Genomic DNA, 20,776 nt, shown 5'->3' on the forward strand with positions numbered 1-20,776 from the left:
TGGCTGGGAAGATTACAAATAGTAATCACATGACTCGGGATAGTGCAGCTGTCATAAATACATGCCAGTTGCCAAGGGCCTGAATTTTGATCAGGTGACCATGGTCATAAGTGTGGGAAAACGATCATAAGTCACTGTTTTAAATCCTATGGTAACTTCAAATGGTCGCTAAACAAATGGTTCTAAGTAGAGGACTATCAGTATTTCCATGTGTGTTTTCGCAGATTTTTCTCATTTTTCAAAATAGAAGAGAATATCTGTAGCTCAGGGTTGAATTGTGGGGTCCTTGTCCCTCTTGGAGCTTGGTGGTATTCTTGTAGATGTTTCATTACCCAACTAGGTAACATCATCAGTGCTGGAAGGGAGTAGGGTTTGTCTGTAGCTTGTTCTGCCAGTTTCATTTCTGCCTCTCTTTTTTTCCTGCAGGGCTGGTGGCCCATTGGTGGGATACTGAGAGTTGTAGTCCAAAATAGGTGGAGGTCACAATATAATCAGATTGTTGTCTTTTTGAGGAAGAAAGATGGAAGAAACTGATTTTTTCCTGAGGGGATTCAGATGTAGATTTAGGAGTCTGGAGCAACATAATGCCTTTCTCATTCTCTTATCTAAGTTCTCTTTTTAACAAGCAGGATAAGGACTGGCCCTACTGTATAAAAGTGGGGGAGGGACTTTGGTGTCTACCTAGAAGGCAATTTTAATGAAAGCTCTGCACTATTTCTTTCTGACATCCAGATATTTTTCCTGCGAAGACAACCAGCTACTTCAGAGGGAAATGGCCCAGGCACATTCTGCACAGGTAAATCTGTGACAAATGTAGACAGACGGACAGAGAATTTTATTTCGGTCATTGACCAATAAAAATACAGGCAACAAAAGGAACAACACAAAACTATCCCCAACAGCAGGAACTATTAGCAACCATTTTGGGGCATGTAGCAAAATTGTGCTACTTTTAAAGAAATAAATTTATCTTGATTATTTAACACATAGTGCAAATAAAAGCTATCAGAGTGCCCCAGAAATTCAAATAAAGGACGGGTAATCAAATGGTGGTGAATGTCCCTGTAGAACGTGCAGTACAGAAGAACATAGACTGTGTCATTTATTAAATTTATATACCACCCACCTCACTATTAGAGCGACCCTGGATGGGTTATAGAATGATAAAAAAAATCAGTTTGATATAATGGTTAAGGCACCAGGCTAGAAACTGGAGATCATGAGTTCAAGTCCCACCTTAGCCATGAAAACCAGTTGGTCCAGTCACTTTCTGCAGCCCAACTCACCTCACAGGATTGTGGTTGTGAGGAAAAATAGGAGGAGGAAAGCGTATTGGATATGATCACTGCCTTGAGTTATTTGTAAAAAAAAAAAAGCATATATTGCTTTTTTCTCATATATACATACGTGCACGCGCACATACACACACACACAGCTAGGATTGAGAATCACGTTCTTATAGTCTCTAACGCCAAGCGTTTGGCTAATGAGCCTGTTACACACACACGAGATAATACAAAATGGTTGTGTTTCTATGGCGATCATCGATCTTATCACTGGGACTGTATTAGGTTTCATATGGGGTTTTCCTATATTTCTCTTCATTAAATCAAGCTGAAAATAAGGCTCTTCTAAATGTGGGCTATATGATATAAATATGAGGCTGGTTTAGACCCTAAGAAGTGATTATTTACAATTATATTCTGAGAGGAAGCAGCAATTTCTGTTTGACCTTCTATATCTAAGAACCTTTACCTCTTGATCTAAGATTAAAATGGCATCATTGGAGAAACCATAGAGGCTTAATTTCTTTTGCATTGCTGTTTCTCAGGAAGACTAGCAGTTGTCTTGTCAATACTCTATTTAGATGGGTCAGTTTGCTAGGGTTGTGATGTAGTTTCAACCAATAGGTGAAGATGTACCTTCACTGGAGCGGTGTTGGGTGAATGGCTAGAGCAGGGGTCCTCAAACATGGCCACTTTAAGACTTGTGGACTTCAACTCCCAGAATTCCCCAGCCAGCATGGCTGGCTGGGGAATTCTGGGAGTTGAAGTCCACAAGTCTTAAAAGTGGCCATGTTTGAGGGCCCCTGGGCTAGAGGGCAGATGACCTTCCCTTGGAGGAATTCTAGACCTTTGCAAATGGTGAGATATTTTTTTCTTTTCATTTATTTAGATCCAGCAGGATCTCTTAGGCTCTGATCAAGAAAGACTCTACAGAGAAGTGATGCAAGAGAGTTATAACACCATCTTCAGAGGTGAGATGGTTTTTTACCTATTGTTTTTGTTGTTTGTAGCACCACAAACATAAACTGGCTTTGTCCTGACTGGATTTGAATACTTACCAAGAAAACCATAGAAGTTGTGCATGAGATAGTCAGAGTTAAATTTAATTGGGGAATGTGTTTACCTCCTTAAGCAATTTGACTGAAAAATAAACTTTATGGTATTCAATCAACCTAACTCTAAGGGTTTGTAGAAGCAAAGAGTTAGAAATAGGTAATAGTCATTCGATAGATTCAAATATTGAGTTAAATCACATTTATTGAATAAACTATAACTGAACTGTTATCATTAAGCCTAAAGCATGGTATTCAAGTTACAGTTGCCAAGTTGGCATAAAATGCCAAGGCCAAAATAAAATATATTTTAAGAAATCATTTTGACTTGATTATTTTTGCCAAACCCATTTACTTTGTCTTCCCAAGAAATGTGCTTATTTCTGTTTGAAAAATGTGCTTTCAGATTTAGGATTTCAGATTTAGGAACTTAATCTAAGTGGATTTTTTTAGCCACATTATATTTTTTTTAAAAAAGCTACAAACATAAGACCTTATGAGAAAGAACTGCCCCATCTATTCCTGAACTGCTTTGATGAATAAGTAAACATTTTAAATGCTTAGGTTTTTTTTTTAAATCCCAACTAATTATGAGTCCAGTTAAGCAATTCATTGTTTTAAATTGATTAAATCTAAGCAGTTTAATCTTTATGGCATCCATATAGCTAATGCCGAATTTGTGTACAACATTTGCTCATATTTTATCAGAAGTCAGTGAACTGTCTTTTTCAGTAATACGTGTAAGGCTACATTCAGATAGTCCTTGACAAATGACTGTAAGGCAGCCTGGCCATTATGTTCCGTAGTTGTGAGAATCGTAAAACGATCACCCCGATTTTACAATCTTTTTGTGGTGGTTGCTAAGTAAACCAATTCTTTGCTATAGCCGGTTTTGCCAAAGACCAGAAGTAAATACCAGTTTTTGATAAAAACGTCGTAAAACCCATTCACATGACTGTAAGAGGATGCAAATGGACTGATTGCCAAGCGCCCCAAATCCGGTAATATGGCCTGGGTCCCCAGCTGTTCGGAACCAGGTTGTAAGTACCCCCAGAGAAGTCATTGATATCTTCAAAAAATTGCTAAGAGATTTGTCATAAATTGAGGATCACCTGTAGTATTTGCATTAATTTATATTTGTATGTAACAATAAATAATCGCGCAGAACATTTGCTCTCCTAAAATGATCTGTAGTTGTTGATAAAACAAGATTATATGCTATACCAAAATATAGCATGAGATCTGTCACTATAAATTCTACTGAAATTGAAAAAGAATTTAAATTAAGAATAATTGAAATTTATTTGATAAAAGCAGCAAACACACACACACACACACACACACACAAAATTCCCATAACATAATAAAATGGATTCAGGACTGCAACATTAAAAAGATGTAATTTAAAACATAAAAATATGGATACCACTTTGAGTTCCTTTTAGATCAATCTCAGAGGTTCTTGGCAAATCATGCAGTATGCTATGATTTAGAGACCGAGTGCCCAAAAACTGCCCTGCCCCCGCTCCACCTCCCTGCCCGTCCCCGCTCTCCCCCCATCCCCCGCCCCGCCTGCCCATAGGACCACTCACCGCCTCCAGGGCCCGCAACAGATGGCCCAGGCAGCCCAGCAGTGCTATGGCGGCCACACCCTCTGCCCGTGCCCTGCAGCATCAACTGCATGATGGGGTGTGAGGGCAGAGTCTTGTCTACGCTGCCTGGCTGCCATGTCCTTGGTTGCGCTGCTCCGTGTGGGCCACGCTCGAGGGCGAGTCTCCTTCAGGGGGGCTGCTGGAGAGGAGGGGGTCACGGGGAGACAAGGCTGGGGCAATGGCATGTGTGCCCGCAAGAGAGGGCTCTGAGTGCCGCTTCTGGCACGCATGCCATAGGTTCACCACCACTGCAGTATGCTATATACCTAAATTTTTTAATTATCAGCAGTTAAATTTAAGTTAGTTGTATAATTGCCTGCAATGTGTAATGCGGCTCAGTGCATTCAGATAGTCCTTGGCTTACAACAGTTTGTGTAGGGACCATTCAAAGTTACAATGGCATTGAAGTGACTTAAGACTGTTTTTCATCCACACGGAAGACTTACGACCCATGGTCACACGATCAAAATTCAGACGCTTGACAGCTGACATGTATTTATAACAGTTGCTTGTGTCCCAAGGTCATGCGATCACCTTTTGCGACCTTCTGACAAGCCAGGTTCACATAACAACCCATGTTACTTAACAACTGCAGTGATTCACTTAACAACTGTGGCAAGAAAGGTCATAAAATGGGGCAAAACTCACAACAACTGTCTTGCTTACCAATAGAAATTTTGGGCTCATTTGTGGCCATAAGGCGAGGACTACCTATATAATTGGTATTCCAATATATTTGTGGGCCTTCTGACAGTTGCCTGGTTGAATTTTGAAAATATGCAATTGTTTGCATGTAAGAAAATAATAGAGAGGGAAGATTTACATCCTTAAACTTATTTTGCTAGGTAACAAAAGTTATTGGAGTCTTTCTTTTTGATGTATGTACACTTGCACATATGTATATATGTCTCAGGATTTGTCTTCTTCCATATTGGCCAGAGATAGATAGAAGCATACTTTTGCCCCAGTTCATAGATAAGCTACCTTGGATTGGTAGCCTTGCAGAGCCAGAAAACTAGCCAGAGACTAATGCTGGCTGGGGAATTCTGGGAGTTGAAGTCCACAAGTCTTAAAGTGGCCAAGTTTGAGGATCCCTGGGTTAGAGGGCATATGACCTTCCCTTGGAGGAGTTGTAGACCTTTGCAAAGTTGTAGACCTTTATGTGAGATTTTTCCCCCTTTCATTTATTTAGATCCAGTTCATAGATAAGCTACCTTGGATTGGTAGGAGACTGAAAACCAGTGCATTGTGGGAGGTGCAGGGAGTTGGACTGGGATGGGGGAGAGCCAGGCTCAAGTTTTTATTTTTCTATGGACATTCATTGAAAGAATGACTCTTTCTCAAGCTAGGATTGTTGTAAAGATGAAAATGAAGTGCGGTGCCGTGTGTATTGCCTTGAACTCTTTAGAGGTGGAGAATCACGTGAAGTATTAATACCACTTTACAATGCCTTGGTAAGGCCACACTTGGAATACTGCATCCAGTTTTGGTCACCATGATGAAAAAAAGATGTTGAGACTCTAGAAAGAGTACAGAGAAGAGCAAGAAAGATGATTAGGGGACTGGAGGCTAAAACATATAAGGAACGGTTGCTGGAATTGAGAATGTCTAGTTTAATGAAGAGAAGGACGAGGGGGGGCTGCCACAAAGAAGAGGGAGTCAAGCTATTTTCCAAGGCGCCTGAAGGCAGGACAAGAAGCAATGGAGGGAAACTAACTAAAGAGAGAAGCAACCTGGAACTAAGGATAAACTTCCTGACAGTTAGAACAATTAACCAGTGGAACAACCTGCCTCCGGAAGTGGTGAATGCTCCAACACTGGAGGTTTTTAAGAAGAGATTGGACAGCCATCTGTCCGAAAAGGTATAGGGTTTCCTGCCTGAGCAGGGGGTTGGACTAGATGACCTCCAAGGTCCCTTCCAACTTTTTTTTTTAATTATTATTATTATTATTATTATTATTATTATTATTATTATTATTATAAAAGGTGAGATATAAAGCAAAGGTAAAGCTTTCCCTATCTTGGCTGAGGGAGCCAGGGTTGTCTGAAGACGTTTTCTGTGATCATGTGGCTGACGTGGGTATACGCCAAAGGCACACGGAACGCTGTTAACCTTCCCACCAAGTGGTACCTATTTATCTACTAGCATTTGCATGCTTTTAAACCGCTAGATGGGCAGGAGCTGAGGCAGGAACGGGAGGTCAGATTTCAATCCTAGACAGTCAGCTTTCCAGCTGACAAGCTCAACGTCTTTAACACTTGAGCCATCGCGCCCCCTGATATAAAGCAAATAATGTGAGCAGGGATGCTACCGTCGCCAGCTTCTTCTCTTGCCTGCACGAAAGCCTCTGCTTGTTTATAAGTTTTCTGCAGCAGAAGAATATATACTTTAGCTCACTTGCTTCTTTGCTCTCTGTTTCTGTCTCTCTCTCTCTTTCAGCTTCTCCTCTTCAGCTTCAAAAATCTGAACTCCTGGCGCATCTGAAACGAGGACAGGAAGGACTTCAGAGTTCCAGCAATGGTACTGATCAAAAGCTGGTTAAAGAAGCCCGGAAGAAATGGCCAGAAGCAGGAACCTGGTGGAATTCCTACCGGAGTCCCGTGAGCGTGCCCACTTCAGATTCATCAAGTTCAGGTCAGGGTTGCCCCTAAATCTTGGCGTCCCCCTGGGGTCACCTTTGTAGCTTCAGACATTCTCTGTCCTCAGAAATGGCTTCATCTATAGATGTCTACCTAGAACAGGGGTAGGCAACCTTGGCTCTTTTATGACTCGTGGACTTCAACTCCCAGAATTCCTGAGCCAGCCATGCTGAGGGGAAAGGGAGAGTTTCCGAGCTGAGCCATGCTGGCTCAGGAATTCTGGGAGTTGAAGTCCACGAGACATAAAAGAGCCAAGGTTGCCTACCCCTGTCCTAGAATATCAAGGTGGTGATAAACCCTGGTTAAAGGTCAGTCCCCTGACTTCCGGCCACAATTGAACTGAAGATTTCCATTGCTAAGCAAGACAGTTGAGAGTTTTGCCCGAGTTTACGACCTTCCTTGCCACAGTTGTTAAGTGAATCACTGCAGTTGTTCAGTTAGTAACATGGTTGTTAAGTGAATCTGGCTTCCCCATTGAATTTGCTTGTCAGAAGGTCAATTGACACTGAGGAACCTGAAACGGTCGTGAATGTGAAAAAAATAGTTATAAGTCACTTTTCAATGTTGTTGATACTTTGAACGGTCACTAAATGAGTGATTGTAAGTCGAGGACTACGGTACATGGTTAAGGTGCTGGCCTGGAAACTAGAAGATGGTAAGTAATGGACCCTTCTTAGCCATGAAAGCCAATTAGGTGACTTTGGCCAGTCCCTCTCTCTCAGTCCATCCCACCTCACAGGGTTGTTGTGGGGAAAAGAGAAGGAGGAGAAAGTGTTAGGTATATTCATTGCCATGAATCGTTTGTAAAAATCGTAATAAGTATTACTTAACTTTAGGAACTAAGATCCAGTTAATTTGTTTTCCCTTTTTGGTTTTTGGAAATTAGGTATGATGATGATATTGTTGTTGTTGTTGTTGTTGGAAGGGACCTTGGAGGTCATCTAGTCCAACCCCCTGCTCAGGCAGGAAACCCTATACCATTTCGGAGAAATGGTTGTCCAGTCTCTTCTTAAAAACTTCCGGTGTTGGAGCATTCACCGTTTCTGGAGGCAGGTTGTTCCACTGGTTAATTGTTCTGACTGTCAGGAAGTTTCTCCTTAGTTCTAGGTTGCTTCTCTCCTTGGTTAGCTTCCACCCGTTGCTTCTTGTCCTGCCTTCAGGTGCTTTGGAGAATAGCTTGACTCCCTCTTCTTTGTGGCAGCCCCTGAGATATTGGAACACTGCTATCCTGTCCCCCCTCGTCCTTCTCTTCATTAAACTAGACATACCCAATTCCAGCAACCGTTCCTTATATCTATTAAATCAGTCTAAAATTGCATGCTTTTGTCTTTAAATGTCAGGATTGATATGGCTGAATAACCTGGAATGTTCCTGTTGTGAGATGAGAAAAATGTTCACGGCACGAATCTTAATTTTTTCCTCCTAAATTCAAAGCCCAAGCCTGATTTTGCCTTACAATCTGGAACGTATCCCGTTTTGGTGATGTGGTGAAATCTCCAGCTGGAATGGTGTGTGTGTGTGTGTGTGTGTGTGTGTGTGTGTGTGTGTGTGTGTGTGTGAGTGAGAGAGAGAGAAGTTAAGAGGCTGGTTAGCTTGGAATTCTTGCAGGGAAGGAAGAAAGGAATCTGTCCTCTGGCTGTTCCCAAGACAAATGCAATTAGTCTGGTGAGATTCTTGTACAGATAGTTCTCAACTTACAACAGTTTGTTTAGTGACAGCACTGCAAAAAAGGTAACCTGTGACCATTTTTCACACTTAACAACCGTTGCAGCGTCCCCAGGGTCACGTGAGCAAAATTTGGACAGTTGGCAACTGGCATGTACTTAAAACGGTTGCAGTGTCCTATGGTCACGTGATCCTCTTTGGCAGCCTTCTAGCAAGCAAAGTCAAACGGGGAAGACAAATTCACTTTACAACCGTACCAACTTAACAACTGCAGTGATTCACTTAACCACTGTGGCCAGAAAGGTAAAGTGGGGCAAAACTCGCTTAACGGTAGAAATTTTGGGCACAGTTGTGGTTGTAAGCTGAGGATTACCTGTAAATAGGGAAGATGTAAATAAAAAAGATGTTGAGACTCTAGAAAGAGTACAGAGAAGAGCAACAAAGATGATTAGGGGACTGGAGGCTAAAGCATATAAGGAAAAGTTGATGGAACTGGGTATGTCTAGTTCAGGGATAGGCAACCTTGGCTCTTTTATGACTCGTGGACTTCAACTCCCAGAATTCCTGAGCCAGCCATGCTGGCTCAGGAATTCTGGGAGTTGAAGTCCACGAGTCATAAAAGAGCCAAGGTTGCCTACCCCTGGTCTAGTTTAACGAAGAGAAGGACGAGGGGGGACATGATAGCAGTGTTCCAATATCTCAGGGTCTGCCCCAAAGAAGAGGGAGTCAAGCTATTCTCCAAAGCACCTGAAGGCAGGACAAGAAGCAACGGGTGGAAACTAATCAAGGAGAGAAGCAACCTAGAACTAAGGAGAAACTTCTTGACAGTTAAAACAATTAACCAGTGGAACAACCTGCCTTTAGTAATTGTGGGTGCTCCAACACTGGAAGTTTTTAAGAAGAGACTGGACAGCCATTTGTCCAGAATAGTATAGGGTTTCCTGCCTGAGCAGGGGGTTGGACTAGATGACCTCCAAGGTCCCTTCCAACTATTATTATTATTATTATTATTACTATTATTATTATTATTATTATTATTATTATTATTATTATTATTATTATTATTACTATTACTATTACTGTTGTTGTTGTTGTTGTTGTTATTATTATTATTATTATTAACTGATTGGCTCACGGTTCTGGTTCCTTACACTTGACATTAATCTTCTCAGACTAACTGCATCTCGGGAACAGGCAGATGAGGCCTTGAGAGATTTGGCAGGTTGGGGGGTGGGGAGAAGAGTGTCTGGTCTCTGTCGCTTCCCGCCCTGCAGGGATTCCAGGCTAGCCAACCTCTTAACTCCACTCTCCACTCTTAACTGGGGAGCCCACCACAGGTGGCATCTTTACTGCCTGTCTGGAAACATTCTTTTCTGCTTTTCTCCCAGCAGACGATGACGTCACAAGCGAGAAGGAAGAGGAGGAGAGCGTTCAGTGGAAGAACCAGCGGGTTGGGAAGCCTCGGGCTGCTTTGCTAGGCCAATGGGAGAGCGTCCAGCGGCAGGGGAAAGCGTGCAAGATTCAGCACAGCCGCCTGCAGAACTCTCGCCCCAGTGTTAATTGTGCTGAGGTAAAAAAGAAAGGCCTTCTTGCCGGCAGCGACAGCCAGCAAGGAATTAATACCGAAGACAGCCAGAATGAATGCACTGTGTGTGGGAAAAGCTTTGGCAGGAGATCATCCCTCATCAGACACTTCAAAGTCCACAGCGGAGATAAACCTTTTCGGTGCTCCATCTGTGGCAAGTGCTTCCTGGCGAAAACCAGCCTGATTTTACATAAAGAGAGTATGCATAAAAAACGAAGAGGAAAGAAATGTTGGGAATGTCGTGAGTGCGGGCAGAGCTTTGCCACGAAAGCCTTTCTGACGGAGCACCGCGAGATGCACAGCGGTGAGAAGACGTATCCGTGCCCTGCCTGCGAGAAAAGCTTTGCGGAAACCAGGCACCTCGTGAAGCATCTTATGACCGCTCACTCAGGGGAGCATGTCTTCAAGTGCCCTGTGTGTGGGAAAGGCTTCATGAAGGAGAAGGACCTCATGAGGCACCGAGCAAAGAACCACGGGAAGAGCCACTGCTTTCTAAGCCTGGACGATGAAAACGGCTGCAAGGAAAAACCATCCCCAGTCAAACACAAGAGACTTCATTTGAACCCCGACATTCTGCCTCGTGCCGCGTCCGAAGGAAACGCTGGGGTGGGGCGCGCCCTTCGCTGTGCTCATTGCGGGAAGTCTTACAAGCAGGAGAAAGCTTTTATTAATCATCAGAATGTTTGTGTGAGGCAGCAACCAAGTGCTGAAGGGAAAGTCCCCAAGGGAGACGGTCCTCCCCTCACTAAAAACCAGATCACCCACGTGGAAATGAACGATAACACTTGCTTCGACTGTGGAAAACCCGTCTGCAAAAGTTCACCGCTGGCCTCCGAGCCCAAGACGGACCAGGAGAAAAACCTCCAGGTGTGCCCGGAATGTGGGGAAAGCTTTAGGGACGGCCAATGTTTCGCGGATCACCTGAGAAGCCACCAAGAGGCGCCATCTTCTCAAAACGCCTCCAGTTGGGAGGGCCTCGGGGGAAAAACACTGCCCGTTGGCCGGCAGGAAACGCAGGAGAAGAAGAGCCGCTACCAGTGCCAAGGCTGCCGGCGAGACTACTCGACTCATTATAACCTCAGGAGGCACCAACGCATCCACACGGAATGCCGGTCCAGAAGGAACGCTCACAAGGGGAAGGATGCCGCCTACGGCTGGTTCTTCCCAGACTTGCAGAAAGGCCGTGGCGGCAAAGAACCGGCCCTTCAGCACAAGTGCACCTACTGCGGGAAAGGGTTCAAAACGAAAAGCACCCTCGGTCGACATCAGCAGATCCACATCAAAGGCAAGCCTTACAAATGCAGCATCTGCGGGAAAGCATTTGTCTACTGGTACACCCTTGCTCACCACCAAGAAATCCATCTGGAAGACCAGCTCTACCAGCACAAGTGCTCCTTCTGCACGAAAGCCTTCAGGACCCCGTCGGCCCTCCGCCGACATCAGCAGCTGCACAAGGAAGGCAAGCCGTACATCTGCAACATCTGCGGGAAAGCTTTTGCCTACAGGTACAACCTCACCCATCATCGGGAAATACACGTAGAAGGGCAGATCTATAAGTGCTCTTTCTGCTGGAAAGCCTTCCGAACCAGTTACTCCCTCAGCAGGCACAAGCGCATCCACACGGAGACCAGGTCCTACCAATGCCCTACTTGCAGGAAAGCCTTTGGAACAAAGTACTCCCTTTGGAGGCATCAGGAGATGCATGTGAAAGAGGATCCAGACAGTTTGCTTGGCGGGAAAGAGGCTGGGGACGACTGGGTCAGAGATCAAGCTAGCGGTAGCGACGACAGCGTGGACAAACAGGTTGCCAGTTCGGTCCACTCTCAATGCCAGGGAGTCCACAAGGAAAAAAAACCTCCTGAAGGTTCTGGGAATAGGAGCAGCTCGCCCCTCCCCAATCATCAAAGCCCCCGCGTAGAAGAAAATGCTACTAAACAGTCGGACAGTCAGACTTTCAGGAACGTTGAGTTAGGGGTTAAAGGTCAAGACAGGCCTGTAAAAGGAGAGCTCCAGCAGTGGACCAACGGTTCGGTGTACACAGGACAGGGAGTCCAATCGGAGGAAGGTCCCCCAGGGTCCTCTGAAAACGGGGAAGTTTTCTTAGGCAACTTGGGAAACCATGCCATTAAAGAGCCAGCTGACTGGTGTTTCCTAGGTAAATTGCCCAGTGTTGGTCAACAGGGAATGGTCCTGCAGGAAAAGAAATATACTTGCTCTAATTGTGGGAAGTCCTTTAGAGATAAATACTCCCTTACAAGACATCAGAAAGTCCACATTCCTGAGAGACCCTATCAGTGTCCAAGATGTGAGAAAAGTTTCCGCAGCGCTAAAGACCTGGACAAGCATCAGATAACCCATTCAGATCTGAGGCCTCATCAGTGTGGAGAATGCGGGAAATGCTTGAAGACGAAATACTCGCTCGATAAGCATCAGAAGACCCACAAAGGGGAAAAGCCGTTCTGCTGCTCTTACTGTGGCCGAAGGGTTACCACGAGCACAATTCTTCGGTATCATCAGAGAACCCACACCGGGGAGAGGCCGTATAAATGTGCAGTGTGTGATAAAAGTTATATCAGCAAATGGTCCCTTAAAAAACATTTGGAGTTGCATTACAAAACGAGTCTGCCAAAGGACCCTCAGGAAGCAGATCAGCTCGATCAGAAATTTTAAGGTGTCTTTGTCACTTGTGGGTGAAGAAACGGGATACCTTTCTGGTCCATAAAGGTTGGAGGCCTTTTGGAACAGGTCTGGGTTGAAACACCCAGACCTTTAAAATTCCCAGGTTCTTTCTAAGCCCAGTGACTAGCTACCTCAGAAACAGATTTTTGAATGTACTTTAGCTTTCCAATCTCGAATCATTCAGACATCTTTGCTCCAAAAATGAACATCCTTATCACGAAGAGCCTGTAAATAAAGAGGCTCCGTTTATTTTGAATGAGTGGACCTGACTGAGAACTTGGCTGCTGGAAAAAATGATAAGAGCATTGATGATGATCCTACAGTTTAGAGTGAAGGCAACGATGGGTTTGAGCTGTCTTTCATTTCTTAATATTGTTTTCCCATTGTGAAAAGCAAATGTGTTTAAAATAATTCCTCTTCTGCAGCGTGCATATGTAAAAAAAAAAAAAAGAGACACAGGACAATTTTGTCAAAATATTTTAAGCGTGGGTGAGAAGGTTATAGTCTTGTTTTTCATAATGAAAATACTTCTGGTTTATGCAGTGAATGATAAAACAGATTAAATACGTGAAGTTTTTCCAATGCACTTCGCATCGCAAAGAAGACATTCAAGGGTCAAATATTCTAAATCTTCCAAATGTTAGGAATTGTGCATTTTGGGATCTGTAGTCAATAATACAAAACAGTTTTCCATACACTTTAGAACCTGTTTTAAATTGAAAGCCATTGTTTTACCATTGGTAAAGTAATTCAGAAGTTCATTGACACACTTTCTCTCCCTCTCGCCTGCTGGTACCACTGCCATGTTGTTACACAATAGAGAAGAAGGAATCTCAAGTTATTGGAACTGCAAGGAAGATGCAGGCTTTATCTTAAACGGGGGAGATCTACTAGTATGCTCTCTTGGTTGCAAGTAGAAGTTTTACAAACAAAAATGAAAAGTTAACTTCCTTGGACGATGTCCCCACCATTTTCAGTTACGCTTGCTTGAAATGATACCAGCTGTAAAGGATCTGAAGCCACAAGAAGTGGAAAGTCACAGTATTATACTGATACCAAATACCGAAATGCAAAATCAAGATTCTCTAATTTTAAATAAAAGTGGAAAGTCCCAGTGTTACGGTGAATTAAGAAATACTGAAGTATAAGTCAGAAAAATTGGATTTTTTTAAAATAATGTGTAAGGACCCTAAAACGATTGTATGAAATCTGTTTTAAATGAAAACTTTTGTCAGTCGGGAATCTTGCATGGACATTTTATGACTGTAGCTGTTTTATTGGGAGAATTGCAATTTGCTACAGGTTATCAAGTAAAGCGTGAGTTGCATTATTTCTAGTGTCAGTTCTTTATAAAATGTTTGTTTTCTGCAGCCATTTTTCCGGATTTTATTTGGGGTGAGATGGATAATTGGAGTCAAAAGGCTGGGTTTCATTGAAATGTTAGCATATTTATTCACACTAGCAGAAAAGTAAATGGCACAGACAGTGCTGTCACGCAACAGAACTGAACAAAAAAATGCCTGCGAAAAATGGGATTTGTTTTCACTGGCAATCCAGAGGCAGCTGCATTTCTAGCTGAAATAATGGAGGAATTGAGAGGGGCATACTGTATTGCAGCATTTCTCAACTTTAAGATGCGCGGACTTCAACTCCCAGAATCCCTGGCTGGGGAATTCTGGGAGTTGAAGCCCATGCATCTTAAAAGTTGCCACGGTTGAGAAATACTGCTGTATTGGTTTGTGTTTCTGAGCCAACCAAGGGAGGTTTACACTGAATTTTCTTCAGAGCTGTAACTGTAACAACACTTAGGCAGTTGAATGTAGCTTTTAACTCAAAGCAGTGTTTTTCAAACTTGGCCATTTCAGGATATGTGGGCTTCAACTCCCAGAATTCCCCAGCCAGCATGGGTCTCATGCTGATATAAGTTATCTTGTCAAGGATTGGGCAGAAATAAAGTGCTGACTTTCTCTGCAAATAGAGTTGTGTTCTGTTTGTGTGGTGGAGATGAGCCCTGTTGTGGGATTCAGTATTATCGTGTGGCACCTGGATTGGAATTTCATCTGTTTTGGGTAAGTATTAAGTAGTGAATATGACCCATCCTGTCAGAAGCCAGAGGAAACTCATCCTGTTTCTGTGGTTTTTAATTTCTTTAGCCAGATGAGTTGGGGATTCTGTTTGGAAATTACATCTGAAGGACACCATGCTGGGAAGGATAACATTCCTCTTATTTTGCCTTGGAAAACCCTGCAGAGCCCCAGGAAATTATTCTGCAGATAAAACTCAGGAACTACCTCCCGTCCATGGTGCTATCCTTCTTGACCCTTAAAATCCCCCCCTTTTTTGCCATCTTACTTCCTCTGATTTACCGTTACCTCACTGATGTGCTATGGGTCTACAAATTGTCCTTGGCTTACAGTCATTTGTTTAGTGACCATTCACTAAAAAAAGTGACTTATGACCAATTTTCACACTTATGACCATTGTGACATCCCCATGGTCACGTGTTCAAAATCCAGGCTCTTGGCAACTGGAATGTATTTATGACAGTTGTACTGTCCTGGGGTCATGCGATTACCATCTGTAACCTTCCCGGCCAGCTTCCAGCAATCAAAGTCAACGAGGGAAGCCAGATTCGTTTAAAAACTGCATGATTCCCTTAACTCAGGGGCCTTCAAACTTGGCCCTTTTATGACTTGTGGACTTCAACTCCCAGAATTCCTCAGCCAGCGTGCCCTGGCTGAGGAATTCTGGGAGTTGAAGTCCACAAGTCATAAAAGGGCCAAGTTTGAAGATCCCCTGCACCATTGCAGTGAGCCACTTAATAACTGTTGCAAAAAAGGTTGTAAAATGGAGCAAAACTCGCTTAACTGCCTTGCTTAGCAACAAAAAATTGGGGTTCAATTATGGTTGCAAGTTGAGCATCACTTGTGTACTGTGAAATCCCAGCCACGCAGTCCAAGCCATGCTGATTGTCAAACTAGCAAATGTTTCAGACTACCGGCAGGTTACAAAGATTAGGAGAACCTATTTTAATGGTGTTAAAGGAACAGGGGCAAAGCTGATGGCAAGAAGGGTGGGACTGCAGTTAGCAACTGTGAAGCAGGCTGGACCAATTTTCTATTTTCTCCTGTTTTAAGTGGGAAGTGTTTTTTCTTTTATTTATACATTAGGCTAAGTCTGTTTTAAGGCTTACACGCAGCTTTTTATATCAGTTACAAAGTGGTAACACACCGGTATTTTAACCAATTAAAGCAGTGTTTCCCAACCTTAAATCATTTCAAAAAGTATGGACTTCTTAATATGGAGAAGATGGATTGCTTATATCCAAAAAAAGCATAGCATGGTGGAATATAATTTAGGTTTTTAGTTAACTTTTTTTTGTTTTTCATATATATATATTTCACCTACTTATGTAGAATGATATTTTGTGGAGTTAGGGATATTAATATTAGTTTACTTTTATTTGAATAGTATCCTGGGATTAGGTTTGGGAAGTCTCGGGGGGTGGGGGGGTGGGGGATGTGGGTTTTATATTATATTTGTGTTATATTTGTATGTTTTCTTTTTATGATGAAAATAATAAAAAAATTTATTGAAAAAAAAAAAAAGTATGGACTTCAACTCCCAGAATACCCCAGCCAGCTGGGGGTTGAAGTTTACACATCTTAAAATGGCTGAGGTTGGGAAACACTGAGTTAAAGGAACTGCTGCTTCAGATTGGTCAGCCCTGATGTGGAGGGTCACATGGTGGTCACGATCATGTGATTAAAGCCCCACCTTTTTAAACAAGCAAAAGGGGTGGGGCTTGAATTGTATGGGTCATGGCCACCATCTTCACTTTTTTGGCCCTTCCCACAGATGCATGATTCCGCCCCCCCCCCCAGCCAATTTTGAGGCCAATTCTAGGAAAGGTGCTGAATTCAAGAGTCCAGATTCTGATAGACATGTCTTCTGGGATCAACTATTTTCTGTGCAATCCTTGTCAAAGCTGGCTGGCTATTCTTTAAAAGATAGTGGGGGGAGGGGGGTATCTCTCCTGCCATAGTTTTTGTCAGGTTCCACTTTGCCAATAGATGGATTATACATACAGCCATTCCAGTCTCATGTCTTTGTGGCCTGAGGCGCTCTTGCAGATCAACCCTTCTAGCTCCTGATGTGAAGTTGTTAAGTTTCTCACACAAACCTGACATCTGGGTTCAAACATTACATGAGTGCTCTTTATGGCTGTGACATCAAATTCCATATAAAGCAGAGATCTTCAAACTTGGGCCTTTTATGACTCATGGACTTCAACTCCCAGAATTCCTCAGCCAGGCACTGACTGAGGAATTCTGGGAGTTGAAGTCCATGAGTCATAAAAGGCCCGAGTTTGAAGACCCCTGCTATAAAGTAATGGCTGGTGTTTCAGTCGTGACTTTATAGTTCCACAATGAAATGTGATGTCACAAACACACGGCTGATTTGAGAGAAAAATGTATCATTTGTGCAAGAACTTTTGACACTACTAAAAGAGATCTTTGTGATGTTGCCTTTAAATGCAGTTTCCACTGTTAACCATGCACTTCACAAATGAAGCAGGAACTGTGGGCACCTGCTGGGCAAACAACATTGTAAAACGTAGGAATGCTCCAGGGAATGCTTGGATGCAGGAGGCTGCAACAATTTAAAATGGATTCAAACATCACTTCGAAAGGTGGAACAATCACAAGATAATTGTGTGAGTTCCCCATCACTGGAGGTTCTTAATAAAAGATCAGATAATCATTTGTCCAGAAGGGTATAAGGACTCCTGCTTTGGGCAGAGGATTGGACTAGAACAAAGCTGGCTGAGGAATTCTGGGAATTGAAGTCCACAAGTCTTAAAGTTGCCAAGGTTGAGGACCCCTGGACTAGAAGACCTCCAAGTTCTATATTCTGTGATACTAATATTCACAAGATTGTTACAGCGACAATGAAATCTGAGAAATACCTGTTATCAGACAATACCATCCTTTTTTTTTCAATAGGTTCTCCATGTTTTTTCATGCTACAGTAGACCAATGCTGGTGCCTATAAATGCTGATGCAAAACATGTAAGTCCTGTCTCCCACAGACATGGAGGACCGTTCACCCAGGAGTTTCAATTTTTGATTATATGACTCAAGGTTCATTTGATTTGTAAACTAGGATAGCAATAGCACTTAGACTTATATACCGCTTCGTAGAGTTTTACAGCTCTCTCTTAAGTGGTTTACAAAGTCAGCATATTGCCCCCAACCATCTGGGTCCTTATTTTACTGACCTCGCAAGGATGGAATGCTGAGTCAACCTTGAGCCCATCAAGGATCAAACTCCAGGCTGTGTGCAGAGTTTGCCTGTAATATTGTATTCTAACCACTGCACCATCACATCTCTTTTGATCAGTGGTATATGTATGTTCATGAAAAACTGCCTATTCACTGGTGGACTTGTGCACGTGATATACATGAGGGAATCTGTTCCCTGTACAAACAAATATGGCCTCTGACAGTGGAAGGAAGACCTGTTCCACAGATGGCACCATCATTGCAGAACAAATTCAGTTCTCTTTACCGCCAAGGAACGACTATCCTAATCACTCTTAATATTCTTGTGGGCTTTAATAAATAATCTTATTTCTGCTTTTCCTGATTTATTGAATGTTTTGCTTTGCTTTTATGGGCTATGTTATGCTATGCCAAACAGGAACTCCTAAAGGTGTTTTTTTCCCAAAAGGCAACTGGACTTTCTTGATTTTTTTCTTTGAAAACATTTTTCTTCTCATCCAAGAAGCTTCTTGGATGAGAAGTAAAACATAAAAACCAAGAAAGTCCAGTTGCCTTTTGGAAAAAGCACTTTTGGGACAGCCATGGATGATTGAGAATCTCCATGGACATCTAACAGGAACTGTTTTATTCTTCGGCCAGCCCCTTAGAAATTTCAGCTGAAATGTACTAAAAAAGACCTCTTTAAAATATTTGGAAATTAAGCTGAAAGAATGTAAATGAAAATATTGTAAAGCACAGAAATATAGTAAATGCTCCAGCAATAGCTATAAAACATGCATCGATTCTGCGTGGTTTCTGCGGTCTTTTCTAAAATCACTACTGCGAACACTTCAGATATCTACTGCACCAATATGATTCTTCTCTATTAAGTATCAACTCTTATTCCTTTTTATGCATGTTCACATCTCTGAAAGAATTGGAGTCAGCCTTCCTTAGCCCTACCAGCTTTGATTGAAAGGACTTGTCCACAGGAGTACAGAAATCAAGAACTGCAGGATGGAGACACTACAACAAAGCAGTAAATGCCTGTCTTAATCATCATCATCATCATCATCATCATCAATATCATCATCAGTGCTTTTTTCCTAAAAAAAAAAAATGCTGGAACTCACACGTCATACAACCCTACAAGGTTCCATCCAAAAAAGATGCCGGAACTCCGTTCTGGGCGTTCTATGAGAAAAAAAGCCCTGATAATAATAATAATAATAATAATAATAATAATAGTAGTAGTAGTAGTAGTAGTAGTAGTAGTAGTAGTAGTAGTAGTAGTAGTAAAGTTGGAAGGGACCTTGGAGGTCATCTAGTCCAACCCCCTGCTCAGGCAGGAAACCCTATACCATTTCGGACAAATGGCTGTCCAGTCTCTTCTTAAAAACTTCCAGTGTTGGAGCATTCACCNTAGAATCTCAACATCTTTTTTATATCACGGTGACCAAAACTGGATGCAGTATTCCAAGTGTGGCCTTACCAAGGCATTGTAAAGTGGTATTAACACTTCACGTGTTCTGCAGATGCTTTGGAGGAGTCAGCTGTTCATGAATTTTCCTTTTTTCTTTTGCTCCAAGAACAGACAGAATCCTGCTTTCAATATTGCCCATCCATCCATCCACATTTGTTACCTGCTCTACTACAGCAAATACGGTAATCTGAATCAAAATTGAAAGAACAACTCCCACCAGAAATGGGACATGGTAAGGAGGCAGAGTCATTTATGCTTTTTATAAAATGTTTTGCCTTTCAAGGTGAAAAAAAAAAGATTCCATTCCAGCAGAGTTTTGTTAACTACTTGTTTCTTTCATCTAAATATAAGATACAAGAAAATTCATTAAGGATGGAACAGAGTTCTTCTGGACATAGTATTTGTCCACACAACATTGCAGGAAAACCCTATGGATATTCTAACTCAGAACTTTTTAATTTGGGTTTTGAAGATCAGCTTTTAAAGATGATTAAAAAAGCCAAATAGGAAGAAATTGGGACAACTTTTAGTGAACCTTACACAGATGTTGGAATTCAAGGCTTAACCTAAAAGAGGAAGAATCCCTTTAATTTATCATATAGATAAGGTGACCAATCCTCCTTTAGGGAGGACAGTCCTTCTTTTGTAAGATCTGTCCTCTCTCGAAAAGTGTCCTCCTACATGTCCTCCTTTTCAATATTTGAAGATTAATCTGTAAATCTCCGTATTCCATCAATGCCCAGCTGATCCGTTGCATGTGATGTGACGTATTTGTATTTGACATGACGATTCGTCAAGGCTCGATACAGTGCGACGAGACGCAATTATGAGATGCATGCGCTCCGCACAGAATTGTTTTGAGAGAGTGCGCCGTGCGCAAGAGTGCGCTTTGCGCAAGTGGCTTTGTTTACTTCTTACCGAAACATGACACGGCACACACGCACGCACGCATTAGACTCACTTCTTTCTCAGTGAATATTCACTCATACACGGGTGAGCACAATAATTCACGTTTTATTAATTCATTATCTATTTAATAATTTCCAAATATGTATAATTTTATTTAAAGTTTATTCACTTACTGTATGTTATTGTTTCAGTTTTAATAATTAATTTTATTTATTCATATTTTTTTCTTCGATTTCTTTGTGTCCTCCTCATTGTAAAAAAGTTGGTCACCTTAATATAGAGACTGTAATAGTAAGTACATCAAATTAAAACAATATATTTGGGAGGTGTGCAACAGGATCTATATTGGGTTGCTCTTCAAGACTGGAAATTTCAAGAGCTTGAAAGCAAAACTAACTAATTAGGTTTGTATAGCATGCTGTGTTACAATAAAATTTGACTGGCTCGCTTGTGCTTGGATTTTAGACCAATGCACTCAAGACAATTGTGTTAATTCAGTAAGCCTGCATTCCCTTAACCAAAGATTAGCTGGCATCCTGCCAGAAATGATCTAGCCTTGCG

At 42.2% G+C, this 20,776-nt stretch overlaps 1 protein-coding gene across 1 annotated transcript; it reads left to right on the forward strand.

The window, feature by feature from the left end:
- Positions 1-772: 772 nt before the first annotated feature.
- On the forward strand, positions 773-12,558 carry LOC114923231 (zinc finger protein 420-like). Its single transcript, XM_029285937.1, has 4 exons — positions 773-796; positions 2,176-2,257; positions 6,431-6,625; positions 9,687-12,558. The coding sequence occupies exons 1-4, from the start codon at positions 773-775 to the stop codon at positions 12,548-12,550; spliced, it is 3,165 nt and encodes a 1,054-aa protein (XP_029141770.1). The 3' UTR covers positions 12,551-12,558.
- The last annotated feature ends 8,218 nt before the right edge of the window (positions 12,559-20,776 follow it).

Source organism: Protobothrops mucrosquamatus, unplaced genomic scaffold (assembly GCF_001527695.2).
Source record: "Protobothrops mucrosquamatus isolate PMUCROS unplaced genomic scaffold, P.Mucros_1.0 scaffold2553, whole genome shotgun sequence".
Classification (NCBI taxonomy): Eukaryota; Metazoa; Chordata; class Lepidosauria; order Squamata; family Viperidae; genus Protobothrops; species Protobothrops mucrosquamatus.

Excerpts from the sequence above, each read along its gene's own strand:
- LOC114923231 (XM_029285937.1), top strand. The coding sequence starts at position 773 with ATGGCCCAGGCACATTCTGCACAG. Across the intron at positions 797-2,175 it reads CCCAGGCACATTCTGCACAG|ATCCAGCAGGATCTCTTAGG; the intron begins GTAAATCTGTGA and ends TCATTTATTTAG. Across the intron at positions 6,626-9,686 it reads TTCAGATTCATCAAGTTCAG|ACGATGACGTCACAAGCGAG; the intron begins GTCAGGGTTGCC and ends TTCTCCCAGCAG.